The sequence below is a fragment of the Scyliorhinus canicula genome, chromosome 1, assembly GCF_902713615.1.
Source record: "Scyliorhinus canicula chromosome 1, sScyCan1.1, whole genome shotgun sequence".
NCBI classification, from domain to species: domain Eukaryota; kingdom Metazoa; phylum Chordata; class Chondrichthyes; order Carcharhiniformes; family Scyliorhinidae; genus Scyliorhinus; species Scyliorhinus canicula.
Window position 1 is genome coordinate 307263633 of NC_052146.1, and position 20670 is coordinate 307284302.

The 20670-nt window shown below is 47.8% G+C and overlaps 1 protein-coding gene across 1 annotated transcript in view; it reads right to left on the reverse strand.

Moving 5' to 3' along the window:
* LOC119976580 (guanylate-binding protein 1-like) overlaps positions 1 to 20670 on the reverse strand; it is a 395381-nt gene that overhangs the window by 279811 nt on the left and 94900 nt on the right. The window contains exon 8 of the mRNA XM_038817184.1: positions 11100 to 11202. Coding sequence (XP_038673112.1) covers positions 11100 to 11202 — 103 coding nt within the window. The remainder of the gene's footprint in view (positions 1 to 11099; positions 11203 to 20670) is intronic.

Below are 20670 nucleotides of genomic sequence, written 5' to 3' on the forward strand. Positions count from 1 at the left end.
TCCTAGTCCCAAGTAGCGATCTATGCCTTAAGTTCACCCACCTTATTCCTGATGCTTCTTGCATTAAAGTATACACACTTCAACCCATCTCCTTGCCTGCAAGTACTCTCCTTTGTCATTGTTACCTTCCCCACTGCGTCACTACACACTTTGGCGTCCTGAATATCAGCTTCCTTAGTTGCTGGACTACAAATCCGGTTCCCATTCCCCTGCCAAATTAGTTTAAACCCTCCCGAAGAGTACTAGAAAACCTTCCCCCCCAGGATATTGGTGCCCCTCTGGTTCAGATGCAACCCGTCCTGCTTGTACAGGTCCCACCTTCCCCAGAATGCGCTCCAATTATCCAAATACCTGAAGCCCTCCCTCCTACACCATTCCTGCAGCCACATGTTCAACTGCACTCTCTCCCTATTCCTAGCCTCGCTATCACGTGGCACTGGCAACAAACCAGAGATGACAACTCTTGTCTGTCCTGGCCTTTAACTTCCAGCCTAACTCCCTAAACTTGTTTGTTACCCCCGCACCCTTTTTCCTACCTACGTCGTTGGTACCAATGTGCACCACAACTTCTGGCTGCTCACCCTCCACTTCAGGATCCTGAAGACACGATCCGAGACATCCCTGGCCCTGGCACCCGGGAGGAACATACCTTTCGGGAGTCTCGCTCGCGACCACAGAATCTCCTATCTATTCCCCTAACCATTGAGTCTCCTGTCACTATTGCTTTTCTATGCTCCCCCCTTCCCTTCTGAGCCCCAGAGCCAGACTCAGTGCCAGAGACCTGGCCGCTGGGGCCTTCCCCCGGTAGGTCATTCCCCCCAACAGCATCCAAAACGGTATACTTGTTTTGAAGGGGAACGGCCACGAGGGATCCCTGCACTGTCCGCCTGTTAGTTTTCTTTCCCCTGACTAACCCAGCTACTCTTGTCCAGTACCTTGGGTGTGGCTACCTCCCTGTAACTCTTCTCAATAACCCCCTCTGCCTCCTGGATGATCCGAAGTTCATCCAGCTCCAGTTCCTTAACACGGTCTCTGAAGAGCTGGAGTTGGGTGCACTTCCCGCAGGTATAGTTAGCAGGGACACCAGTGGTATCCCTCACCACCCACATCCTACAGGAGGAGCATGCAACTGCCCTAGCCTCCATCCCCTCTTACCTTACAGAATTAGCTGTCCCGTGGACCAACTGGACCTCCGCCCTCCGACTCTGCTTCCAGTCAGCTGCACTCTAAACTCCTGGCTCCCTTCACGCTCTTTGATAAATATAGGAAATGAAATGTAAGGAGCACCTTACTCCCTCCTCACCTAACTCCCTCAGTCACCAAACTCTCACTGTAGCACTCAAATGCAACAAGCTCAGCACTCCTTCAGTCACCAAACTCTCACTGTAGCACTCAAATGCAACAAGCTCAGCACTCCCTCAGTCACCAAACTCTCACTGTAGCACTCAAATGCAACAAGCTCAGCACTCCAGTGCAAACAAAGTCTGCACTGTAACTAGCTCCTATTTATACTGTGACTCTAGCCTCTGAAAACTGGCCTAATCCAATTAACTAATTAACAAGCTCCAGCTGCAAGTAAGTACAAGTAGAACCTTGTTTAAAGCTGATTCAAAATTCACCTTCTTATAGACCAAACAGCACCTTTTACGTTAATTAACTAAATAAAAGAAATACTAGACTTTAAATAAAAATGAACCCTTATACTCCCTCAGTCACCAAACTCTCACTGTAGCACTCAAATGCAACAGGCTCAGCACTCAGTGGGGTCACAGCATCCTCCATTACTGTCAACAGGGTCACAGCATCCTCCATTACTGTTACCAGGGTCACAGCATCGTCCATTACTGTCAACAGGGTCACAGCATCCTCCATTACTGTCAACAGGCTGGTCACAGCATCCTCCATTACTGTCAACAGGATCACAGCATCCTCCATTACTGTCAACAGGGCCACAGCATCCTCCATTACTGTCAACAGGGTCACAGCATCCTCCATTACTGTCAACACAGTCACAGCATCCTCCATTACTGTCAACAGGGTCACAGCATCCTCCATTACTGTCAACAGGGTCCAGCATCCTCCATTACTGTCAACAGGGCCACAGCATCCTCCATTACTGTCAACAGGGTCACAGCATCCTCCATTACTGTCAACAGGGTCACAGCATCCTCCATTACTGTCAACACAGTCACAGCATCCTCCATTACTGTCAACACTGTCACAGCATCCTCCATTACTGTCAATACAGTCACAGCATCCTCCATTACTGTCAACAGGGTCACAGCATCCTCCATTACTGTCAACACAGTCACAGCATCCTCCATTACTGTCAACAGGGTCACAGCATCCTCCATTACTGTCAACACAGTCACAGCATCCTCCATTACTGTCAATACAGTCACAGCATCCTCCATTACTGTCAACAGGGTCACAGCATCCTCCATTACTGTCAACACAGTCACAGCATCCTCCATTACTGTCAACAGGGTCACAGCATCCTCCATTACTGTCAACAGGGTCACAGCATCCTCCATTACTGTCAACAGGGTCACAGCATCCTCCATTACTGTCAACAGGGTCACAGCATCCTCCATTACTGTCAACAGGGGCACAGCATCCTCCATTACTGTCAACACAGTCACAGCATCCTCCATTACTGTCAACAGGGTCACAGCATCCTCCATTACTGTCAACAGGGACACAGCATCCTCCATTACTGTCAACACATTCACAGCATCCTCCATTACTGTCAACAGGGTCACAGCATCCTCCATTACTGTCAACAGGGTCACAGCATCCTCCATTACTGTCAACAGGGTCACAGCATCCTCCATTACTGTCAACAGGGTCACAGCATCCTCCATTACTGTCAACACAGTCACAGCATCCTCCATTACTGTCAACAGGGTCACAGCATCCTCCATTACTGTCAACAGGGACACAGCATCCTCCATTACTGTCAACACAGTCACAGCATCCTCCATTACTGCCAACAGGGTCACAGCATCCTCCATTACTGTCAACAGGGTCACAGCATCCTCCATTACTGTCAACAGGGTCGCAGCATCCTCCATTACTGTCAACAGGGTCACAGCATCCTCCGTTACTGTCAACACAGTCACAGCATCTTCCATTACTGTCAACAGGGTCACAGCAACCTCCATTATTGTCAACAGGGTCACAACATCCTCCATTACTGTCAACAGGGTCACAGCATCCTCCATTACTGTCAACAGGGTGGCAGCATCATCCAGTACTGTCAACAGGGTGGTCACAGCGGACACGAGGCAGCAGTTTCCTGAGTTTCTGTTTGAGCAGAGGAATCTCTTCACTGTTATAGATGATCAGTTTGTGTACAACGAGCGGTTTGTCATTTCTTTCTCCCTTCAACTGGAGTATCTCCAAAAAATTGACAAAGGCTCCTGGGTATGACATGGAACATCGTACATAGAACAGTACAAGCCCTTCATCCCACGATGTTGTGCCGACCATTTATCCTAATCTAAGATCAACCTAACCTACATCCCTTCAATTTACTGCTGTCCATGTGCCTGTCCAAGAGTCGCTTTAATGTCCGTAATGACCCTGACTCCACCACCTCTGCTGGCAGTGCATTCCACGCACCCACCACTCTCTGTGTAACGAACCGACCTCTGACATCTCCCCTGTACCTTCCTTCAATCACCTTAAAATTATGTCCCCTCGTGACAGCCATTCCTGCCCTGGGGAAAAGTCTCTGGCTGTCCACTCTCTCCATGCCTCTCATCACCTTGCACATCTCTATTTTCGTTCTTCACTCCAGTGAGAAAAGCCCTAGCTCACTCAATCTGTCTTCATATGACATGCCCTCCAGTCCAGGCAGCATCCTGGTAAATCTCCTCTGTATCCTCTCCAAATCATCCACATCCTTCCTATAATGAGGCGACCAGAACTGGACACAATATTCCAAGTGTGGTCTAACTAGGGTTTTATAAAGCTGCAGCAAAACCTCACGGCTCTTAAACTCAATCCCCATGTCAATGAAAGCCAACATACCATACGCCTTCTTAACAACCCTATCATCCTGGGTGGCAACTTTGAGGGATCTATGTACGTGGACCCCAAGATCCCTCTGTTCCTCCACACTTCCAAGAATCCTGCCTTTGATCCTGTATTCAGTATTCAAATTATACCTTCCAAAATGAATCACTTCACATTTATCTAGCTTGATGTCTATCTGCCACTTCTCAGCCCAGCTCTTCATCCTGTCAATGTCCTGCTGTAACCTGCAACAACTCTCAACACTATCTACAACTCCCCCAACCTTTGTGTCATCGGCAAACTTACTAACCCATCCTTCCACTTCCTCATCCAAGTCATTTATAAAAACCACAAAGAGCAGAGGTCCCAGAACAGATCCCTACGGGACACCACTGGTCACCGACCTCCAGGCGGAATACTTTCCATCCACTACCACATGCTGTCTTCTTTCGGCCAGCCAATTCTGGATCCAGACAGCCAAATTTCCGTTTCCCATGCCCCTTCAATTTCTGAATGGGCCTACTATGGGGAACCTTATCAAATGCCTTACTGAAATCCATATACACCACATCCACTGCCCAACCTTCTTCAATGTATTTTGTCGCATCCGCTCACCTGGCTAAATCACTGACTTTTAAAGCAGACCAAGCAGGCCAGCAGCATGGTTCGATTCCCATACCAGCCTCCCTGGACAGGCGCTGGAATGTGGCGACTAGGGGCTTTTCACAGTAACTTCATTGAAGCCTACTCGTGACAATAAGCGATTTTCATTTCATTTCATTTCAAGAATTCAATGAGGCTTGTAGGGCATGACCTGCCCCTCATGCTGACTATCTTTAATCAAACTATGATTTTCTAAATAATCATAAATCATTTAGCACAGTGGGCTAAACAGCTGGCTTGTAATGCAGAACAAGGCCAACAGCGTGGGTTCAATTCCTGTACTGGCCTTCCCGAACAGATAAAAGCAAATTACTGCGGATGCTGGAATCTGAAACAAAAGGGAAAATGCTGGAAAATTTTAGCAAGTCTGGCAGCATCTGTAGGGAGAGAAAAGAGCTAATGTTTCGAGTCCGATGACTGCCAGGCTTGCTGAGATTTTCCAGCAGTTTCCCTTTTGTTCCCGAACAGATGCTGGACTGTGGTGACAAGGGGCTTTTCAAAGTAACTTCATTGAAGCCTACTTGTGGCAATAAGCAATTATTATTATTATTCAACCCTATCTCTCAGAATCCTTTCCAATATTTTGCTCACCACAGATATAAGTCTGACTAGTCTATTCCCTTTCTTGAACAGGGGAACAACATTCGCCTCCCTTCAATCATCCGGTACTACTCCAGTGGAGAGTGAGGACGCAAAGATCATCGCCAACGGCGCAACAATCTCCTCCCTCACTTCCGGTAGTAACCTTGGGTATATCCCGTCAGGCCCAGGGGACTTATCTATCCTGATGCTTTTCAAAATTTCTAGCATATCGTCCTTCTTAATATCAACCTGGTCAAGTCTATTAACCTGGTTCACACTGTTCTCACTAGTGAAGCAAAATATTCATTTTGGGCCTCCCCTACCTCCTCAGACTCGAGGCACAAGTTCCCTCCACTATCCCTGATCGGCCCTACTCTCACTCTGATCATCCTCTTATTTCTCACGTAAGTGTCAAACACCTTGGGGTTTTCTCTAATCCTTCCCGCCAGGGCTGTTTCATGCCCCCTTCTAGCTCTCCGAAGTTTACTTTTGAGTTCCTTCCTGGCTACCTTGTAACCCTCTAGAGCCGAGTCAGATCCTTGCTTCCTCAACCTTACTTAAGCTTCCTTTTTTCTCTTGTCAGCCAAGGCTCCTTCACCTTACCATTCCTTCCTTGTCTCAGTGGGACAAATTTATCCAAAACTCGCAGCAAGTGCTCCTTAAACAACCCCCACATTACTGCTGTGCATTTCCCCAAGAACAATTGTTCCCACTTTATGCTCCTCAGCTCCTGTCTAATAGCAGCATAATTTCCCCTCCCCCAATTAAATATTTCCCATACTGTCTGTTTCAATCCCTCTCCATGACTGGTAAAAGTCAAGGAGTTGTGGAGTTGTCACCGAAATGCTCTCACATCGAGACATGTGACACCTGGCCTGGTTCGTTGCCAAGCACCAAATCCAACATGGCCTCCTCCCTAGTCGGCCTATGTACATATTGAGTCAGGAATCCTTCCTGTAACACCTGACAAACTCTGTTCCATCCAAACCATTGGCACTAAGGAGGTTCCAGTCAATATTAGGGAAGTTGAAGTCACCCATGACAACAACTCTGTTACTTCTGCACCTATCCAAGATCTGCCGCCAAATCTGTTCCTCTACCTCTCTGCTGCTATTGGGGGGTCTATAGAAAACTCCCAATGAAGTGACTGCTGCTCTCTTGTTTCTGACTTCCACCCATACTGACTCAGTAGACAAACCCTCCCCTACTACCTCCTTTTCTGCAGCTGTGGTGCACTCCCTAATTCAGTGTTCTCCCCCTCCTCTTTTACCTCCCTCCCTATTCTTCTTAAATATCTAAACCCCGGAACATTTAACAACCATTCCTGCCCCTGTGAAATCCATGTCTCCGTCATGGCGAAAACAGCGTACTGATCCATCTTTCTACTATTACTGCCTGTTCAACAGCTACCCTATCCTCTGATCCGTAGCTCTGGTTCCCATCCCCCTGCCAAACCAGTTTAAACCCTCCCAAAGAGCTCCAGCAAACCTCCCACCCAGGATATTGGTGCCTCTCCAGTTTAGGTGCAATCCGTCCTTCTTGTACAATTACAGATTGCACCACCTGCTGTATGGATGGGGTGGTGTTTGTGCAGTGTGTCCAGAAAGCTTTTCTAATACAGTATGTAGATTGTCCAACCAGAGGGGAGGCCATATTGTATTTGATAGTTGGTAATGAACCAGGGCAAGAGATAGATTTGTTAGTGGGGGAGTATTTTTGAGATAGTGACCACAATTCTGTGACTTTCACTTTAATAATGGAGAGGGATAGGTGCGTGCAACAGGGCAAGGTTTATAATTGGGGGAAGGGTAAATACAATGCTGTCAGACAAGAATTGAAGTGCAGAAGTTGGGAACATAGGCTGTCAGGGAAGGACACAATTGAAATGTGGAACTTGTTCAAGGAACAGATACTACGTGTCCTTGATATGTATGTCCCTGTCAGGCTGCGAAGAGATGGTCGAGTGAGGGAACCATTGTTGACAAGACAGGTTGAATGTCTTGTTAAGAGGAAGAAGGAGACTTATGTCAGGCTGAGGAAAACAAGTTCAGACAGGGCGCTGGAAGGACACAAGATAGCCAGGAGGGAACTGAAGAAAGGGATTAGGAGAGCTAAGAGAGTGCATGAAAAATCTTTGGTGGGTAGAATCAAAGAAAACCCCAAGGTCTTTTACACATATGTGAGAAATATGAGAATGACTAGAGCGAGGGTGGGTCCGATCAAGGACAGTAGAGGGAGATTATGTATTGAGCCTGAAGAGATAGGAGAGGTCTTTAACGAGTACTTTTCTTCAGTAGTTACGAATGAGAGGGGCCATATTGCTGGAGAGGACAGTGTGAAACAGACTGATAAGCTCGAGGAGATACTTGTCAGGAAGGAAGATGTGTTGGGCATTTTGAAAAACTTGAGGATAGACAAGTCCTCCCGGGCCTGACGGGATATATCCAAGGATTCTATGGGAAGCAAGAGATGAAATTACAGAGCCGTTGGCAATGATCTTTTCATCTTCACTGTCAACAGGGTTGGTACCAGGGGATTGGAGAGTGCCAAATGTCGTGCCCCTGTTCAAAAAAGAGAATAAAGATAACCCTGGAAATTACAGGCCAGTTAGTCTTACTTCGGTGGTAGGCAAAGTAATGGAAAGGGTACTGAGGGAAAGGAATTCTGAGCATCTGGAAAGACACTGCTTGATTAGGGATAGTCAGCACGGATTTGTGAGGGGTAGGTCTTGCCTCAAAAGTATTATTGAATTCTTTGAGGAGGTGACCAAGCATGTGGATGAAGGTAAAGCAGTGGATGTAGTGTACATGGATTTTAGTAAGGCATTTGATAAGGTTCCCCATGGTAGGCTTATGCAGAAAGTAAGGAGGCATGGGATAGTGGGAAATTTGGCCAGTTGGATAACGAACTGGCTAACCAATAGAAGTCAGAGAGTGGTGATGGATGGCAAATATTTAGCCTGGAGCCCAGTTACCAGTGGCGTACTGCAGGGATCAGTTCTGGGTCCTCTGCTGTTTGTGATTTTCATTAATGACTTGGATGAGGGAGTTGAAGGGTGGTTCAGTAAATTAGCAGACAATACGAAGATGGGTAGAGTTGTGGATAGTGAGGAGGGCTGTTGTCGGCTGCAAAGAGACATAGATAGGATGCAGAGCTGGGCTGAGAAGTGGCAGATGGAGTTTAACCCTGAAAAGTGTGAGGTTGTCCATTTTGGAAGGACAAATATGCATGCGGCATACAGGGTTAATGGTAGGGTTCTTGGCAATGTGGAGGAGCAGAGAGATCTTGGTGTCGATATTCGTAGATCTTTGAAAGTTGCCACTCAAGTGGATGGAGCTGTGAAAAAGGCTTATGTTGTGCTCGCGTTCATGAACAGAGGAATTGAATTTAAGAGCCCTGATGTGATGATGCAGCTGTACAAAACCTTAGTAAGGCCACATTTGGAGTACTGTGTGCAGTTCTGGTCACCTCATTTTAGGAATGATATGGAAGCTTTGGAAAAGGTGCCAAGGAGATTTACCAGGATGTTGCCTGGAATGGAGAGTAGGTCATATGAGGAAAGGTTGAGGGTGCTAGGCCTTTTCTCATTAGAACGGAGAAGGATGAGGGGCGACTTGATAGAGGTTTATAAGATGATCAGGGAAATAGATATAGTAGACAGCCAGAGACTCTTTCCCCCGGGTGGAACAAACCATTACAAGGGGACATAAATTTAAGGTAAATGGTGGAAGATATAGGGGGAATGTCAGAGGTAGGTTCTTTACCCAGAAAGTAGTGGGGGCATGGAATGCACTGCCTGTGGTAGTAGTTGAGTCGGAAACATTAGGGACCTTCAAGCGGCTATTGGATAGGTACATGGATTATGGTAGATTGATGGGGTGTAGATTAATTTGTTCTTAATCTAGGACAAAAGTTCGGCACAACATGGTGGGCCAAAGGTCCAGTTCTGTGCTGTATTTTTCTATGTTCTATGTTCTATGTATGGTGTTTGGACATTTCAAGGCAATTGAAGAAATGACAGGGGACTGCCCGGTGTGTGCACTACACAAGCTGGAGCAGAGGAAGCCCCTTTTCCCCACACCATTCGCTACCAGGTCATGGGAACAGTTGGGAATTCATTTATTCTTTGATGGCAAGACCTTCCTGATCATCGTTGACTACTTCTGTTGATGGATTGAGGTGCAGCAATTGCACAATGACAACCACCAAGGTGATTGTGAAATCCTTGAAGGAAATGTTTGTGAGCCAAGACATCCTGGACCAGGTTTCTATGTTCTATGTTCTAAGGTGGTGTCTGATAACGACTCACAATTCACAACCAAATGCTTCTCCCAATTTGCAAACAGTTACAGATTTCAACGATTCCAGCTCCTCGAGATATCCACAATTGAAAAGTGAGACAAAAAGAGATATGTGCACTATTAAAACTCTCCTGTGAACTAAACAATGACTTGCCCACTGCACTCAGATCCATTGCATTGTGGGTTATCCCTGAAAAGTTGCTGATGGGCAGAAAACTCTGCCTCAACTCTAATACTGCCAAAGAATCTAATCCCAGGGTTGGCAGTCAACACAGTCAAACATTCAGGAATGAGAACAGGCCTACAGACAATGGCAGAATTCCACACACATTACAAGGTACCGTACTAAAAGCCTGCCACAGTTACATAAAGGGGACAGGATGTGGATCAGGCATCGGGAAAGAGAGAGTGTCATTGTCTGGACCGGCGATAGTCAGCCCAGGTCATCCATTCATGGGGACTACAATCAGGAGAAAGAGAAGGAGCCTCTTCCTCATCCATTGAGGTGGACCTCCTCCTATCTACTTGAGAACATAACAGAAGTAGACAACCAAGTGCCAGAAAGACTGACTATAGCTCAACCTCTAATTAAATCTTTTTCCCAAATCAATTGAGTAAAGGCATCATGCATTCCTCCAATTGTGACCAGAATGAGATCTGGAAGAACCAGCAAGCCTCCTGACTGTCTGAGTCTGTAAGGTCAGAGATCTGAGGGGGAGGAGAAAGGGTAGCACAATTATAAAGTAAATACAGTGCTTTGAAAACTTATGGAAGGTGTAGTGTAAGGATATCTGGCATGGGAAGGGTTAATGTGGGACTGGATACAGTAATGCCGACAGTGTCCTGTAAAGAGTTACATGACCGGAGACTAGAGTGAGTTGCAGACCAGACAGAGACCTGTGCAGGAGCAAGCATGGAGTTATAGCTTGGATTTTACCCTGTATATTTGTACTTATGCATGTGTTGCCAATAGACATTAAGGGTGTCCCAGGAAGGAGAATCATGCCCTTAATGTTTAATACATGACTCAGAACCTCTTCTGGAGACCTACTGAGTAAAGAATACAGAATAGCTCTGATCTTATTTGTGAGGCGGAGCAGGCATCAGAGGTCAAATGCTCTGATCCTGTCCTTGTTTTTTATGTCCTTACACACCAATCACATTGCACAGCATGTCACCCCAGAATTTAGTGCAAGGGCTCTGGGATTGGCTGGAGCAGGGTTCAAACCCAACACTTTCTGAGTCAGAAAGCTGACACTGAAATGAGGACTTGATCCAGTTATGATACGAAATGCTGCATTTTCAATTAATGCAATAATCGTAATGAGGATGCATTGCTGGAGGTGAATTTTGCTTCTCAATGTTTATGGAACTTATTTGAACTGGATAAGAAGCCAATCATAGTGTAATATGTAGATATGCCACAGGGAATAAGTTTTAAACATTTCTGGTAAAGTTATGCTATCAGAGTGAGAATAACTCAAATGAAATTCCTGGCCAGGGTAATGAATATGTTTGGAGAAAATCACTTGCCTTCCTTTCTCCTGTCTTGCTCTGTGAGACTCTGATCCATCTGTCGAATGAATTCTGATTCAGTCATCCTCTGACTGAGAAACTGTTTGAGAACTTCCTTCGCCTATTGAGGGAACAGATAAAAAATAACACATTATTTCAAAAGATTGTGCATTCACACCCTTCCAAAAAAATGTAGTGCCCAGAATTGAGCAGAATAATCCAGCTGAGTCAGAGCCAATGATTTCACATCATTTCCTAGCTTTGGTACTGTATCAGCATGCATCCTCCATTTGAGAGACTAAGTGTTAACATCAGGACTAAATCAGGATCATTCCCCAATGGGGGATCCAGTGCCAAAGGAATTCAGGACATGCTAATGGGCCAGCACTCTCGCCATGTGAAATGAGTGCAATTCCAACTCACCGCTGTGGGATTCGCCTTACTAAGGATTGGCACTGGTTTGACAAGCTGCAGCCCCCCCACTCCCCACGCACTCTCATTCCAGCCAGGAAGATGTCACCCCAAAGATCAGCCCCGAGGTCCGCGGATGTGGAGCTGGAGATCGTACTGGGTGCTGTGGAGGAGAGGCTGGACATCCTATTCCCCAGGTGGGAAAGAGGCTGCCACCCCACAAGGTCAACCAGCCTGGGTGGAGTTGGCACAGGCCGTGAGCGTCGTGGGCCCGACCCCGAGGACCGGACAGCAGTGGCGGAAGAAACTGCACAACATCCTCAGGGTAGCCAGCGTGAGTCACCACGTCACCTGGCACCACGTTCGTCCTCTAGCCATCTGGAATGGCCACTTGCAACTAGGGACAGAGAAACTCGCAAAGCCTAGTGGGTAAAATGGACAAGGCAAGACTCAGGCAGCTCAGAGCCTGAAATGCATATTTGCAGCAAGAATTCCAGACGGTATCGAAACTCCAACCAATTAGCATTTTAATGGGGCCGATTAGCATTTGATGGCCCATCTTCACCAGAACAAAGGACTGGTACTCGAGCGACCGGTACAGTCCCAGACATTTCAGCGCCACTCATGTTCAGGGGAAGCGTAAACAACGGGGTCAGTGACCGTTTGGGACACGCTCAGTCATCCAGATCCCCGCCCACTTATTGGTTACGTATCGAACGGAGTGATCAGGGATCCCTCAATTAGTGAGGCCCGAACTGAAGGATTACCCAAAAGAGCGTGAAAACCCCCAGGTATACGAAGAAGGGTTTGCCATATGTTTGTCACCTCTAGGACCTGGCGCCCCGTCACGACCATCTCCAATTGTAGCAACACCAGAAGAAAGTCCAAGTTCAACACCCGCTACCAGACGAATGAGCCGAGCTGAGCAGCAGTTACTCCTTCGGGCTCGACAGATCCAGAATCGAACAGCGGTCACTGTTCCTCTGACCTAAGCCGGGTGCCCGAAGTTTTTTTTTTAAATTTAGTATATCCAATTATTTTTTTCCAATTAAGGGGCAATTCAGCGTAGCCAATCCACCTAACCTGCACATCTTTGGGTTGTGGGGGTGAAACCCACGCAGGCACGGGGAGAACGTGCAAACTCCACACGGACAGTGACCCAGGGCCGGGATTCGAACCCGGGTCCTCAGCGCCGTGAGGCTGCAGGGCTAACCCACTGCGCCACCGTGATGCCCGTGGGTGCCCGCAGTTAAGTACAGGTTGTCTTAGTCGATAGGTGTAGTTAACTAGTAGTGTCTATGTTGCATGATTAATGATGTGTGTAAATAAAGTACCCTTGACCTTGAACTAACTGACTGGTGTTTGGCTCCTTGATCGATAGCCAGTTGAACCTTGTGGTGGTATAATTCGATACCTGGCAACTCTAAGCATTCAGACATAGATATCAAAGAAAGGAGGGCAAACTCACTGATTGCCATAATTGGAACAGAGCCACAGGAAAAGTCAGATTAAAAGAAAAGGCAAGGCAACCACGTGGGACCCCAAGGAAATGCGGTGTTCCGATGGCACGTGAGACAGCCTTCTCTCCCCCCCCACACCATGCCTACCTGCGATCTAATCATGTGCCATGTCTTATGTCTTGCAGGATCCCTTTCAGACAAGCCGGGACCGTCCGGGGTCCCTCGCCAAGAGCGGCAACCCCGGAGCATAACTCCGGTCACGACACCCACTTTTTGTCACTGCTCTCACCAACCCTCGGTGGATCATTTCAGTAAAGAGGCTGCTGGGACACTCTTTGGTGTGTACGACACAGATGTTGTGGTACATCACATGGAGGTAGGAATCCCTGATGGGATGGGTAGTCGGAGGGAGCGATGGATAGTCGGAGGGTGGGACGGACAGTCGGAGGGTGGGACGGATAGTCGGAGGGTGGGACGGATAGTCGGTGGGTGGCCCGACCCTGAGGACTAGCTGCCGTCCAGCAGGTCTTGCGCTTCTGGAAAAGGTTGTCCCATCAATGTTGAAGATCCTGACGCAGAGCCAGGGACTACAGGAGGATATGTCAGCAACCTTCCAGTGCCTGGAAGTTCAGTTGGAGGAGTTCATCTACCTTCAAGAGCAGGAGGTGGTGCCAACCATGCGTGCTATCAGGCCAACATTGAACAGGTGGCGCCCGCATTGGAAGCCTTGGTTGGGAGGGTCACGACCATAGGTCAGGATGTCCAAGGCCTGGGGAACACTGTGCGGGCAGTGGCTGAGGTGCAGGGCAGGGCAGCCATGTCACAGGCAGCCATGTACCAGGTATACATGGACATTGCAGCAGCGCTCCAGAGCTTGCCCCAGTCACAACGGGCCATGGTTGCAGGCGTCAAGGGCATTCAACTGGCACTGGCTGGCCTGAGCCTGTTCCAGAGGAATGTGGCACAGTCTCAGAAGGCCAGTGGGTGGGAGGAGGAAGGCATAGGGCAGGGCCCCCAGGACAGTCAGTTCCCCTCCTGGGGTTGCCCTTGGAGGTGGAAGGAAACGGGGCCAGATGTGTTGGGCGCCATGGGGTAGGGCCGAACTGGTGAGTAACCCATCATTGCTCACCACCTTCATAGCCACCCCACCTCTCCAGAGCGTCGATGGGTCCGTGAGATGGAACGGCCAGCACACATGTGGACAGTGGGATGTTCTACCGAGGGCGGGAGTCAGATCTTGTCAAACAGCGTGGAGCACCAGAGCTCATCGCTCTGGTGGTGGTCATCATCCTCCATCCCATGGACCAGACCAGCTGATACTGCCAACCCAGGGTCAACATCCTGTAGTGAAGCTGGTGGGAAGCTCGGAGGGGATTGAACGTACTGTGCTAGGGTGGGGGTTGGAATGGAGTGCAGGAATGGGTACAGGGGAGGGGGTGGTTGGCCATAGGATGTGGTAGGGGATATATGGGGCGAAGAGACGGGAAGTTTGAGTTGCCGGTGGCCAGACTACCTAGTTGGCGATTCTGGAGGTGATTAGGTTCTCCCGTGCGCTGTGGTCCTGGTGCACATGTCGTGCGGCCTCCTGTGACTGCCCAGGCCTGATGCTCTTCCCATCCTGGTCTACCTCATTGTCCTCCTCCTCCTTCTGCAGCGTGGTGTTGTGGAGGACACAGCCGACCAGCACGATGTGGGAGACCCTCCTAGCACTATATTGGAGAGCCCTACCAGAGCGGTCCAGGCACATGAACTGCATCTTGAGGACATCAATGCACTGCTCGATTACACTCCTGGTTGCTGGCGTTGTTGTAGCAGGTCTCTGCATTGGTCTGGAGGCTCAGGACAGGCATCATTAGCCACAACCGCAGCAAATCAGCCCTGTCACCCAAGAGTCCAACCCTCATCCGAGCGAGCATCTCAAAGGTGTCGAGCAGCAATGAATATACCAGGATGAATGTGTTGTGCACGCTGCCCAGGTATTGAGTGCTGGTGGTCACACACCATCTGCATATTCAGGGAGTGGAACCCTTTCCGATTTATGAAGGGCACCCCCCTCATGCGGCGGTGCTCGTAGGGGTACATGTGCCCCACTGATCACCCCCTGGACCTGAGGCATGCAATCCCGCTGCATGAGCAACTTGGAGGGCTTGTTGCACATTCGAGTTGATATAGTGAGCTGCTTGGGCATATAGGGCATCCGTGACAGCTCGGATGCATCTGTGAAGAGCTGTCTGGGAAATCCCAGACAGGTCCTCACTCAGTGCCTGGAAGGACGCAGTGGCATAAACGCTCAGGGCGACCGTCACCTTGACGGCCACCAGGCGTGGTGGCCCTCAGTCAGACCCCTGCAGTTCCAGGTACCATCATCTGGCAGAGATGCTACATGGTCTCCTGTTCAACCAAACTCTTTGGTGGCACGCTCAGTCCAGCAAGTCCTGGAATGACAGGCGCTGACGATATACACAGGGCCTAATGTGGTGCCTCCTTCCGATCTCCTCCACCTGTTGGACGGCCAGCTCTCCAGCCTCACCGGCTGGCCCCTCTGGGGCAGGATCCTGTTGTGCAGGGTCCTCCCCAAGCAGCTTCTGGGCATGCTGCCTCATCGTGTCGACAAGGGCTGCTGTGGCCAGGCAGATGCCAGCCATTGCTAACTGAATTCTGAATTCCATTCTCTGCAGGGGGACAAGGGCAGACATGTTGGCCTGGGGATTACTTCCATATCCATCCAGGTCCAAAAAGCAACACAGTAGCCCTGTCTTGTACTGCAGCTCTTGCCCCTGGCCATTCCCCCCAACACTTTGCCTTTCATCCGCATCCCTAGCCCCATCGATACCTGGCACCAGGGGACCACTAACCCCACCACCTGTCCCTGTCGGTGATTGGCACTGCTCATGTCACGAATACACTCTCTGGTCCCTGTCATTCGCCCTCCTGTGACATAGCCTCACAATCGGAGAATTAGTCCCATGTTTTTGCTGCCAAAGTGGATAACCTCACATTTATCCATATTATACAGCATCTGCCATCCATTTGCCCACTCACTCATCTTGTCCAAATCACACTGAAGGATCTCTGCATCCTCCTCACAGCTCACCCTCCCACCTAGCTTTGTGTCATCTGCAAATAAGGAGATAAGACATTTTGTTCCCTCATCTAAATCATTAATATATTGTCATGGGACTGTCCCTTTAAGAAATGTTTTTGTCTGACCACATGGCTTTAGTGATATCATTGTGTGGGTGGAGCTGGGCTGTGGCTCTGTGGGTTTTACTTTCGCTTTGAGTTTGGAATGGCTTTTACTGCACAGCTTGAAAGAAGTGTTTCTCTATCTTCATTTTAAAAGCTGTTTCCAGACTGCTTGGTAACTTAAAAGAGATAATTGCTTTCTGGAAGGAATTCAAACCAGCTGTTTGAGAACGGGAACAGAGTATCACTGACCAGTCTTATACCAGTGAGCATGCCGTGTGCTGGGCCACACCGTTGAAAAAGGGTTTCTGGTTTTACTTGAATTTTGTTATTGAATCGGAACATTTAAGGGGAAATTCATTATGGCTTATACATAGATTATTGTAGTTCTGTGGTGTCGTTATGCTTGTAATTGATTAACCTCCTACTGTGTGTGTTTATACGAATGTTAATTAAATTTGTCAAATAAAGCTTTTTTGTTGATTAAAAGCAATTGATTAGGAACTCTGGAATAACACCTGAAAAGCAGACTCTTGTGCTCATCCTGGTCAAATTCAATACACAGTTGTAGGTCAGGTGAACTCCATAATATACTTTGGAGATTTTTAAATCCTGGCCCATAACAATATTTTGTGAATATCTGGGGGTCTTAGCACTGATCCCTACAGTACCCCACTAGTCACTGCCTGCTAATTTGAAAAAGATCCGTTAATTCCTATTCTTTATTCCTGTCTGCCAACCAGTTTTCTACCCAACTCTGTGCACTTTCCCGAATCCAATGCGTTTAATTTTACACACTAACCTTTTATGCGGGACTTTGTCAAAAGCCTTTTGAAAGTCCAAATATACCACGTCGACTGGCTCCCCTTCACTAACTCTACTAGCTACACTCTGGAAGAATTCCAGTAGATTTGTCAAGCATGATTTCCCCATCATAAATCCATGCTGAGTCTGTCCGATCCTGCCACTGTTTTTAATAATAATGATAATCATCATCTTTATTGTCACAAGTAGGCTTACATTAACACTGCAATGAAGTTACTGTGAAAAGCCCCTAGTCCCACATTCCGGCGCCTGTTCGGGTACACTAAGGGAGAATTCAGAATGTCCAAATTACCTCACAGCACGTCTTTTGGGACTTGTGGGAGGAAACTGGAGCACCCAGAGGAAATTCACGCGGACACAGGGAGAACGTGCAGACTCTGCATAGACAGTGACCCAGCAGGGAATCGAACCCGGGTCCCTGGCGCTGTGAAGCAAAAGTGCTAACCACTGTGTAAGTGCTCTGCTATAAAATCTTTGATAACGGATTTTAGAATTTTCCCTGCTACTGAAGTCAGGCTTACTGGTCTATAATGGCTGCTTTCTCTCTCCTGCTCTTTTTAAATAGTGGAGATACATTAGCCAACCTCCAAACTGCAGGAACTGTTCCAATACATCCACTATTTCTGGAGCCATCTCCTTCAGTACCCTGGGATATAGATTATCAGGTCATGTGGATTTATCAGCCTTAAATCCCATCAATTTCCTCAAATCCATTTCTCTACTGATATTGATCACCTGCAGTTCCTCCTTGTCACTAAATTGCAAATGCATGCGTGATAATTCCCCAAAATGCACTAGTCTCTGAGGTGGTCCCGGCGGATTGAAAATTAGCAACATGACACCACTGTTTAAAAATGGAGGTAGGCAGAAAGTGGGTAATTATAGGCCAGTTAGTTTAACTTTGATAGTAGGGAAGATGCTGGAACCTATCATTTAGGAAGAAAATAACGAGGCATCTGGATGGAAATTGTCCCATTGGACAGAAGCAGCATGGGTTCATAAAGGGCAGGTCGTGCCTAACTAATTTAGTGGAATTTTTTGAGGACATTATCAATGCATAATTGATAATTGATTTGGGCAGCAGGGTAGCATGGTGGTTAGCATAAATGCTTCACAGCTCCAGGGTCCCAGGTTCGATTCCCGGCTGGGTCACTGTCTGTGTGGAGTCTGCACGTCCTCCCCCTGTGTGCGTGGGTTTCCTCCGGGTGCTCCGGTTTCCTCCCACAGTCCAAAGATGTGCGGGTTAGGTGGGTTGGCCATGCTAAATTGCCCGTAGTGTTCTAATAAAAGTAAGGTTAAGGAGGGGGGTTGTTGGGTTATGGGTATAGGGTGGATACGTGGGTTTGAGTAGGGTGATCATGGCTCGGCACAACATTGAGGGCCGAAGGGCCTGTTCTGTGCTATACTGTTCTATGTTCTAATGGGGAGCCAATGGATGTCGTGTATCTAGATTTCAAGAAAGCTTTTAACAAGGTGCCACACTAAAGGTTGCTGCATAAGATAAAGATGCATGGCATTAAGGGTAAAGTAGTAGCATGGATAGAGGTTTGGTTAATTAATAGAAAGCAAAGAGTGGGGATTAATGGGTGTTTCTCTGATTGGCAATCAGTAGCTAGTGCTGTTCCTTAGGGATCAGTGTTGGGCCCTCAATTGTTCACAATTTAAGTAGATGATTTGGAGTTGGGGACCAAGGGCAATGTGTCCAAGTTTGCAGACGGTACTAAGATGAGTGCTAAAGCAAAAAGTGCAGAGGATACTGGAAGTTTGCAGAGGGATTTGGATAGGTTAAGTGAATGGGCTAGGGTCTGACAGATGGAATACAATGTTGACAAATGTGAGGTTATCCATTTTGGTAGGAATAACAGCAAAAGGGATTATTATTTAAATGATAAAATATTAAAACATGCTACTGTGCCTAGGGACCTGGGTGCCTAGTGCATGAGTCGCAAAAAGTTGGTTTACAGGTGCAACAGGTGATTAAGAAGGCGAATGGACTTTTGCCCTTCTTTGCTAGAGGGATGCAGCTTAAGACTAGGGAGGTTATGCTGCAAGTATATAAGGTGTTAGTGAGGCCATGCCTGGAATATTGTGTTCCGTTTTTATCTCTTTACCTGAGAAACGATATACTGGCGCTAGAGGGTGTGCAGAGGAGATTCACTAGGTTAATCCCAGAGCTGAAGGGGTTGGATTACGAGGAGAGGTTGAGTAGACTGGGACTGTACTCGTTGGAATTTAGAAGGATGAGGGGGGATCTTATAGAAACATATAAAATGATGAAGGGAAAAGATAGGATAGATGCGGGCAGGTTGTTTCCACTGGCGGGTGAAAGCAGAACTAGGGGGAGTAGCCTCAAAATAAGTGGAAGTAGATTTAGGACTGAATTTAGGAGGAACTTTTTCACCCAAAGGGCTGTGAATCTATGGAATTCCTTGCCCAGTGAAGCACTTGAGGCTCCTTCATTAAGTGTTTCCAAGATAAAGATAGATAGTTTTTTGAGGAATAAAGGGATTAAGGGTTACGGTGTTCGGGCGGCAAAGTGGAACTGAGTCCACAAAAGATAAGCCATGATCTCATTGAATGGCGGAGCCGGCTCGAGGGGCCATATGGCTGACTCCTGCTCCTAGTTCTTATGTTTTTAAACCCTGCGTTCCCCACAATTTCTGCTGTCTTATTTGTGTCCTCACTTATGAAGACAGAATCAAAGTATGTATTTAATTGCTCAGCCATTTCTTTGTCCCCTATAATTCATTCCCATTTCTGTCTGTAAGGGCCCTACATTTGTCTTCACCATTCTTTCTCTCCATGTACATCCCACAGCATGCTCCCCGCCACCATCTCAGCGCAACCCAAGCTCGCCATGAGGTCGAAAGACCATCCAACAGCTGAAGAACAACAAGGCCTCTGGCACAGATGGAATCCCTGCAAAAGTAATGAAATTCCACGGAGATTCACTCCAGACAAGAATCCACAGCCTCATCACCGTTGTCTGGAAGGAAGAGAGCATGCTGGGTGATTTCAGAAATTCCCTAATTGTAACAATCTTTAAGAAAGGAGACAGGTCTGACTGCAAATATTACAGAATGATTTCCCTGCTCTCCGCCATGGGAAAGGTTATCATGAGAATACTCCACAATCGCCTCCTCCCAGTGGCTGAAGAGCTCCTCCCTGAGTCTCATTGTGGCTTCAGCCCACCAAGAGGTTCAATGGACATGGTCTTCAGTGTGCGACAAATCCAAGAAAAGTGCAGGGAGCATAATCACCCTCTGTACATGGCCTTCTTCGATCTCGCAAAGGCCTTCACCTCTGTCAACCGTGAGGGTTTGTGGAACATCCTCCTCAAATTCGGCTGCCCCCAGAGGTTCGTCACCATCCTCCGCCTGCTCCTCGATGACATGCAAGCCATGATCCTCATGAATGGAACCACCACAGACCCAGTACGTGTGCAAACTGGGGTCAAATAGGGCTGCGTCATCGCACTAACGCTCTTCTTCATTTTCCTTACGCAACTCTCCATCCCATCACCCAGAACCTCTCTGCTGGAGTGGAGCTAACCTCACAGTGAGCCCATGGACAATGTAGATCATTCCTCTACCTCGGGAACCTCCTCTCGGTGCGAGTAGACATTGACAATGAAATCCAACATTGACTCCAAAGCGCCAGTGCAATCTTCGGACGCCTGAGGAGCAGGGTGTTTGAAAACCGAGACC